The sequence below is a fragment of the Castanea sativa genome, chromosome 3 (assembly GCF_040712315.1).
Source record: "Castanea sativa cultivar Marrone di Chiusa Pesio chromosome 3, ASM4071231v1".
Taxonomy (NCBI): domain Eukaryota; kingdom Viridiplantae; phylum Streptophyta; class Magnoliopsida; order Fagales; family Fagaceae; genus Castanea; species Castanea sativa.
In genome coordinates this window covers 53,742,622-53,750,732 of record NC_134015.1, presented here as the reverse complement: position 1 = coordinate 53,750,732, position 8,111 = coordinate 53,742,622, and the positions used below count along the sequence as shown (strand labels likewise).

Genomic DNA, 8,111 nt, shown 5'->3' with positions numbered 1-8,111 from the left:
TTTTGTTGCATGGGGAATAGAGCTTGGAATTCTAAAGTGGAGAGAAGATCTTAGAATGGCATAAAGCATGAGTTTGTTTCTTTTGGGGGCTGTTCTATTCCATTTTTCCCCCTTCTTTCTTTCCCTCATCTATTCTTTATATGAGAGTTGCTTGCCACTATAGCAACTTACACAAGTTTTTGGTGGCCCATGGCTTCTGTCTACTGTGTTAAAAAAATCAAAAAAACAAAAACTTTCTTTTCTTCATAACAAAGGAATTGGTATTTACCATAACAACCCCCCCCCCCCCCCCTCCATTCAATTCTTCATCTTATGATAATCAAGTTATTCTCAAAGTACTTAGCATATGTTAGACTTAAAAGTACAATTTGTGGGCATCCACATTAACTGAACTCTATACTGTGTGTGTGTGGGACCAGAGACTTAGAAGAATATATCAGTCTAAGGTGCATGTACAAGTAAGCATGGTCGGGTGATGTGGCAAGATTGCCATAAATCCAAAAGATTGGGTTTTGGCTTTTCCTTAGTAGACAAAAGCAGGGCAAATGATAGAGTCATAAGAGATGTAGAGGTGAAAAAAATATATTGAAAAAAGATACTTGGCTTCTCAAGGGTATTGTTCCAACACTTTTTTTTTATCCTTGCAGATTCTTGTGTAACAGCCTTAATTTGCTTAGATTGCAGGGTGAATCTAAAATTCCTTTAGGTGTTTTGGGTCCCTCTTTGCTTTATGCTTTAAAACTTCCTCCAAATCCAATGAGAGATATATAACAGACATATATCTACAGGAATGGAACATAAGAATAGAGAGCTTACAAGCTCAGAAGTGCTTATTCTGCTATTATCCTAAACAAAAGGAAGATACTTCTGTTCTTCTTGTTTGTTCTGAGGGTAGAAACCATGGTTTTTAATGCTGATAGAGCCTTCATCCTTCTTATCTGCATTGGAATCTTAGCAGTTCAACTAGATAAAGTTACTGGCTTAAGAAGTATAGACCTTGCCCTCAAGCAAGGCCAAGAAGATCATTGGATATCAGCACAGAATCGACGTATTCTTAAGGCTGTTGACACGGAGGGAATGAACACAGATCAGAAGAAGTCAGCACAAGTAAACAAGAAGTTCAATCCAAATGAAGCAAGCAAGCGGAAAGTACGAAAAGGATCAGATCCTATCCACAACAGGACTTAAAACATTCTTGTTAGTCTGAATAGAAAGATGGTGAACAAGTTGACATCAATAGAAAGAATTAGCTTCTAGCAAAGAAGAGGAAACTAGAAGGTAGTGGATTCTTTCTGTTCTATGAGGAAACTTTCATGAGGGTCTGTTGGTTGGTTGATTGCTTCTTTCCCCCTTTTTTTCCTGGTTTTTTTTTTCCCCTTTCTTTTTCTTTTTTCAAACTTGTTTCAAGAGGCCTTTATTATAAAGAGATGTGTATAGTCAAGCTACTAGAGGGAGTCCTAAATGGCATTCAGTGAGCAAGCATCATCTCTGTATTGTAAGCTGAAATCATAATCATTGACTGACAGAAACACATTATAGTTGATGGTGCAGGCTCTTAACAGAGAAACATATATAGTTGTCATTCTTCAATTTCCCTTAATGGAAAATATTATATTTGTTTGCATTAGTACGACAGATTCTAGCAGATTATAGTGAAATTCTTTTGTAATTCTAATGCTCTCTCAAGAGTGTAAATGAGTATTTTTTCACGTAAAAATCATATTATCATACTCCAATTATCTCAAACTAAAAAGAGAACTCGAATTCTTCCACCATCAACAAACACAAATGCAGTGACACAGGCAATAACATTCATGATATCATTCTCTCAACATCCATCTCTTGAAAGGCTTTCAACTGAAATAGATACAAATTGATATGTTGTCCAGAGAATAAGGTAATCAATTCTTCCTGTTTAATTTTCTAGTTTTTTTTCTTAATGAAACACTGCCTACAAGTGATATTAACTAGAAAAAAAGAGCAGCTTTTATGTTTTTCTACAGTTAGAGCTTACATCCCTGATGACTTTAGGTTAAATACTCACCATTTTTCAAGTTCTTTTAATCTTTCTAAAGACAGCAATATGGAATTTTTTTTCTTCTTCGTATTATTAGATCTCCAGTAAAAATACCTAGTTGCAATAGATAAATACAGAAATTGACGTAGAATCTCACCATGATCTGGTCTGGCCGTAACCTCTAAACCACCGCATACTTAGATTTGTTCTACAAAACCAAAATCAGTGCAAAGATAATGAACTTCAAGCAGCCTAACATATCATCAAATCTTAGCTCATCTTCTTGGATACTGACAACAGCAAAAGGGACAGTAGTGGTGTGTGAGAGAAGCAATTTGGAGGAGGGATTCCAACCATTTTTATTTCACATAACTTGGGCGTAGACATCGGCTGAAGAGTTGTTTCAACAAAAGTTTTGGAGAAAAAGTGGTCATTCTTTACATCTTTGACAGATTACAAGGTTCTTCACGTATGTCTTGTCAATATGAATGACTATAAACAGAGGATATATAATCATAGGGAAATGATAATAATTATAGGGAAACACTAGAATGCAATAAAGATAACATCTTTAGCAATTATATAGCGACAAGAATGTTCCCAAGAGCATCTGCAGAAAGTGAGACATTGGGATTGGGTCCGGGGAGGGGACAAAGCAATATTAGCGGAAAGGTAAGGAGGCAGGATCAACAGAAAATTTTATCTAATGTAATATTTCAAACTTTTCGTTAAAATGAATACTGCAGTGAATCTATCTACTGTCTCCCCCCGCACACAACTTCTCTCTCTCTATGCAAGCCTAGAATTTTAACTATTTTCCCTAAAGCATGACATGACCAGGGTGACCTTACTCGCCTAGTACTCCCAATTATACTGGCTCTACAAAAGGAATTCATAAGGTGGCAGCTAAAATGCATGAATGAATATTCCCATTGTGCCCCATTCATTGGCATTGACGCACTAAATAACGAGCTAAAACAGCTTGCAATTAGCAGATAGGACATAGATGTTCATGGTTTAAAAAATCACATGTAAAAGCTCTAAAGAAAGAAAGCCGACAACTTATACACATGCATAGGTGGTGGTGTGAGGAACTCTGAAATTATTTCAAGGAAAATTCAATCTAACACAGTTATATTTGTTATGAAAGCAACCAGATGTGCAAGGATGGTACTATGCTGTTCAACAACTCATTGATATACGTGATACCATTGGAGCATTTGCATAACAAGACATAAATAATATGAGAAGAAACAGCCTATACCTAGAAGTTTCTTATCATGATTTCACCTCATTACACTGGTTTGCTTCATTTTGGAGTTAGCAAATTATCTACTTACTTGCAGAATGAACTCAATTGTAGTGTGAACTCCTGATGCAATTCCCATGTTAATTTTCCACATCATCAAGCAGAAACAATTGTTAAAAGGTTACAAGGCAGATTAAAGGACACTAGGCCATGAGGCCATACTAACACAACAGCAATAGTTTAAAACGTTCATCTTATGATCCCATTATGTTGAGCTGGGTTTCTTATTCTTGTTTTACATTCTCAAGTAGAAGAACAATCTGGGTGACCTAAGTAACTCAGATGGAATTTGTTGCTAACCAAATCCATATTATTATTAACACGTATATTAGAGAACTCAAACACCCTATTAAGGCAAATTAATTAATAAAAAAAAAAAGCATAAAGAGAAAACAACTCATACACATTTATCATAAGAGCTTGTTCTCAAAAAATGAACCTGACCAATACTAAAGCAAACTCTCTAATTTGTGTGCACCTGATTAATCTTCAATCCCAGCATATATTCATAAACATTTTCACGAAGGCAGAGTGACCCTTTGACCTGGAGATAAGAACCAAAGGAAAAATGGTGACATTTTAGTCAACCATCTCGACCAATGGAGGAGCAATTTGCAGTGAAGTGGAAAAGGACAAAAAAATTGACGGCAATTTTCTTGTCTTACCCTTTTACATCCTCTTGGCAGTTTACGATTTGACTTTTAATTACCGTCTATAATGATACATGCATGAGAGATATAAAGTCAGTGATCAGGCAAAAGAGAAGGGGGAAGAAGGGCAAGGGAGTAAAAGAAGAACATATGAGCCTGAATCATCTTCAGATATATTTCCCTGCTGACATTAAATGCAGCCCTGCAAAAAATATGACGTCCAGACACAAGGCACTCACTTCCTCAAAATTTTCTTATGTTGAATGCACTCACTTCCTCAAGATTTTCTTATGCTTAATGTACAAATGACAACAGATATTCGCTTCACATATTAATAAATTGTTGACAGCGTTCACCACTTATAGTAAGCTCATTGTTAAGAGGTAGATGAATTCCTTTTAAATATTATGCAAAAGACAAGGGAATGATTTCAGATTCACCCGATGTACACAATTTATTTCTACTAGATGTCCAATGCTTCCCTGGCAATGAATATATATACACCCCTTTATGGATGAATATCGTTACCATAATTAAAAATTTACATATCTAATTCAAGAATACAACTCTAGTGGTTGAATAATTTACAATGACACAGACAGGACAGTTTCTCCCACACCCAATCAGAACCTTTCCTACCTCTGTAATAAAAGATGTAGTATCAATAACATAAGTGACCAGAATATTGTTTCATCACTTCCTCAAGTAGCAGTTAATTCTTCTAGTAGAGAATGTCTTTCAAGAATTGAAACAGTCTCTTCCTTAGCACTGGAAATATAAAGCAAAACATAAGCCAGTTAACCCTCATGGGCTTTATTAACACAGGTAGGATTTACATGAAAACTCCAAGTTAAGAATTTCTGTACATCACACAAAAGTCTATAGTTCTGCAGTAACAACAAATTCCAGGTGCAAAACAAAAGAAGATATATTTACGTATGGATGGGCGTTAGTTCATTACATATCCAATTATACCATTCATAGCATGAATTGTTGATTAACAAATGAAACTTGAATTTCAGAACAGCTTAAAAAAAATTAATTATTTTTATTCATTTTTTTGAGCAGAGGACAGTATATTTCTCATGGTTTCACTGTATTTTTCATATCAGAAAGCATCAAAAATACAAAAATCAACCATTTCCTTTCAAATATAAATGGAACTTATAATAATAATATTATTATTCTTTTAACATATTTACAATTAGTAATGCAATGTTCAAAGAATCTGTTCACAGAATTATGAAGACATATATTACAACTAATATACTGCTTCTACTAAACAATATTTATCAAAATTTTCTTCACAACATTCAGAGCTGTTTGATTCAAAAGCTATGATTATCATATTTCTCATTCCTTTTTTTCTCATCAATTCACAATATGGGAAAGTGTTCTACTAACACCTACCTTCCAGGTCTAAGAATCTTGTACTTTCCTAGCCTGGTGAGATCCACAACTGTTGAGCCAGCTCGACCAGATGGAAGCTCGCCCCCATCGTAAACAAAGTCACAGTGTTGCCATAAATTCTCAAAATCTTTGATGCAGACACTACTTGGCTGGCCACTCAGATTTGCACTTGTAAGGGCCAGTGCAGTTCCCGAACCACGAGCAATAACCCTGATAAAGTTACAGTCAGGCACTCGGACTCCTATACTATCCAATCCTGGGTTCAATGACTTCTCGAGAAAACTTGACTCTCCTGTAAAAGATTCAAATATCTACTCTCAGATCATGTCATAGTTAAATCATTAACAACTGAAGTCCAAATGTCTGAGTCACAAACCTCGCGTTAGGACAACAGTAACAGGCCCTGGAAGTAGAGAATCAAGCAAGCCATGTGGCAAATTGTCCGTGACCGCAAAGCGCTTTATATCAGATACATCCCCAACACATATTGCCAAAGGGCTTGTATGTATACGTCCTTTAATCTCATATATCCTATTAACTGCTTCCCTAGAACTGACCACAAGAAATGAAGCCAAAATATAAATCCCCAAAGTGATGAATGCACATACAGAATTGAGATGGGCTATTTTCCAAAACTGTGTAGTAAAGATGAATTTTCTTTCAAAGCATAATGATTAAGACACCAAAACAAATAAAAGGCTGGATGGACAGAAACTATATAGAAACATTTTTAAACGCATTCAATGTTTGCATATAGTTAAATGATTAAATTCACTCATTCCTAACAACATAAGCTTTTGGATAAGTGATAATTTACAGTATTATCAGAGCAAGTGGTCCTGAGTTTGAATCCTGTCTCTGCTACACCTCTCATAATAATGATGGAAGTGTTAGAATTATTTTAAAATGATTAAATTCACTTTTTCCTAAAAACTTAAAAATGATTGAATTCATCATAAAAAATTAAGCTTTTGGGTAAGTGATAATTTTTCAAATACAACCATGCAAATTCAGAATAATTCTATTCACCTTATATCCTTAAATGATTAGATTCTTCAACCATTTCTAAAAAAGCAAACTTTTGGATAAGTGATGACTTATCAAACACAACAATCATGAAATTTCTTAATTTTCACAATAATTCTAGTCACCTTAAACCTAAGTTTAACCAATTCCGAAGCTAAAAAGACAAGAAACTAGAAACCAATACTTATATATATAAGTCATAGGCAATCAGTAAGAGAACCCTGAACCAGTTAAAATCACATACCAAGCATCACAGGCAAATCCATAGAGTGTATCAGTAGGAACTGCAATAACCTTCTGAGCTTTAAGAGCTTCAATGGCCTCCTCAGCATAATCTTCTGTGGCAGTTCGAACCACACCCAACTTATTTTCAACACCCACATGACAATTCTCCAAATTCTGAGACATTTTTTTTACATAAGAAATCTATCTCACTGTGAAAAATGGCGCACCTGATAAACACCACTTGATAAGTTCCACGTGGGTTACAAAGCTCTGTTTCTTTTTTTCTTTTTTTGGAAGTGAAAATGTGGAAAAGAAAGGGGACCATAAATAATAGAGAAGGGAAGTGACAATGTGACATATTATGTAGTTGTTGTCCCTCAAAAAAAAAAAAAAAGTTGTTGTTGTTGTTGTTTTTTTTTTTTTTTAATAAAATTTTTTACTTATTTATTTATTTATAAAATAATAATAATAAAATTTTAATTTAAATTAATGTGGGTATTATTTATTTATTTATTTATATAAAATTATTGTAGGAGATTTAAATCTTGGGGGTGTAGTAGAAAACACCATAAGATACCAATTAATTGAAAAACAAAACTCTTATCAAAATAAGGTAACTTTTTATATTTTTAGAGGAGCCAAAATAACATAACTTAAGAGTTTATAAATTGTGATTTTTAAAAATAATTCCATAATTACAAATTTGAATCAAACATTCTCATTTTATAATGTTTTGCTTGCAGTTAATATTTAGTCAAAAATAAATTTTTTTGGTCAATCAAATCAACTTACACAAGTTTGTTTAAAATATTTTACACATAAAATTTTGGTAAAACATTTTATATTTGTCTTTTTGTTGAAAACATCAAATTTGCCTCTTTCTTAAGGCTGATTTTCTGCAACAAAAAGAGTTTAAAAAAAAAAAAAAAAGTTTCTTGCTTCTTTACAATATTAAACTGTTGCAGCAATCACTCCCTCGTTAGATGTTCAACCAAACAAAATTTTATTGATTTATTTTTAAATTAAAAACAAAAATGCTTGTATGCCTAACTTTGGTTTTGAGGATCTCCCTTTAATTAGAGTAAAAAAATATATTCAACAAGAAGTAATAACAGTGATGAGGCTGTTCTAAAATTCTTCAGTTTTGGATATCCAGTACGTACCCGTTATTGATGGTTTGGCTTCCCAACCCCCCCCCCCCTCCCACCCGCCCTTTTTAATACAATATACTTTTTTTTTTTTTTTTTTTTACCGTTTTAAAACTAAATTTTGTAGTTTTAAATTATACTAATATGATATGAATACAATACGATATGAGGTACAATATTTCTTAAAAAACTAGAGCATGGCAATATGGAATATATTTGAACATATTTTAGATTATAAAAGTAAACCATTAAAATATTAAAAATCATATCTTTTTTTTTTTTATAAAAAAATTAAAAATCATATCTAATAGTAATTTTAAAATAAT

At 33.4% G+C, this 8,111-nt stretch overlaps 2 protein-coding genes across 4 annotated transcripts; one reads left to right on the top strand and one right to left on the bottom strand.

Moving 5' to 3' along the window:
- Positions 1 to 407: 407 nt before the first annotated feature.
- Positions 408 to 1,798, top strand: LOC142626914 (CLAVATA3/ESR (CLE)-related protein 45). Its single transcript, XM_075800637.1, has one exon. The coding sequence runs from the start codon at positions 901 to 903 to the stop codon at positions 1,186 to 1,188; it is 288 nt and encodes a 95-aa protein (XP_075656752.1). The 5' UTR covers positions 408 to 900; the 3' UTR covers positions 1,189 to 1,798.
- Positions 1,799 to 2,231: 433 nt separating this feature from the next.
- On the bottom strand, positions 2,232 to 6,971 carry LOC142626913 (uncharacterized). 3 transcript variants are annotated; one of them, XR_012842688.1, is made up of 6 exons: positions 6,657 to 6,971; positions 5,763 to 5,938; positions 5,387 to 5,678; positions 4,616 to 4,744; positions 3,805 to 3,870; positions 2,232 to 3,389 (listed from the first exon to the last, which is right to left on the bottom strand). XR_012842688.1 is itself a non-coding variant. In XM_075800636.1 (4 exons), the coding sequence occupies exons 1-4, from the start codon at positions 6,818 to 6,820 to the stop codon at positions 4,678 to 4,680; spliced, it is 699 nt and encodes a 232-aa protein (XP_075656751.1). In that variant the 5' UTR covers positions 6,821 to 6,971; the 3' UTR covers positions 4,345 to 4,677. The 3 variants fall into 3 exon arrangements, 1 of the variants encoding a protein (XP_075656751.1); XR_012842687.1 differs by having other exon boundaries at positions 2,232 to 3,870; XM_075800636.1 differs by lacking the exons at positions 2,232 to 3,389; positions 3,805 to 3,870 and having other exon boundaries at positions 4,345 to 4,744.
- Positions 6,972 to 8,111: the final 1,140 nt, after the last annotated feature.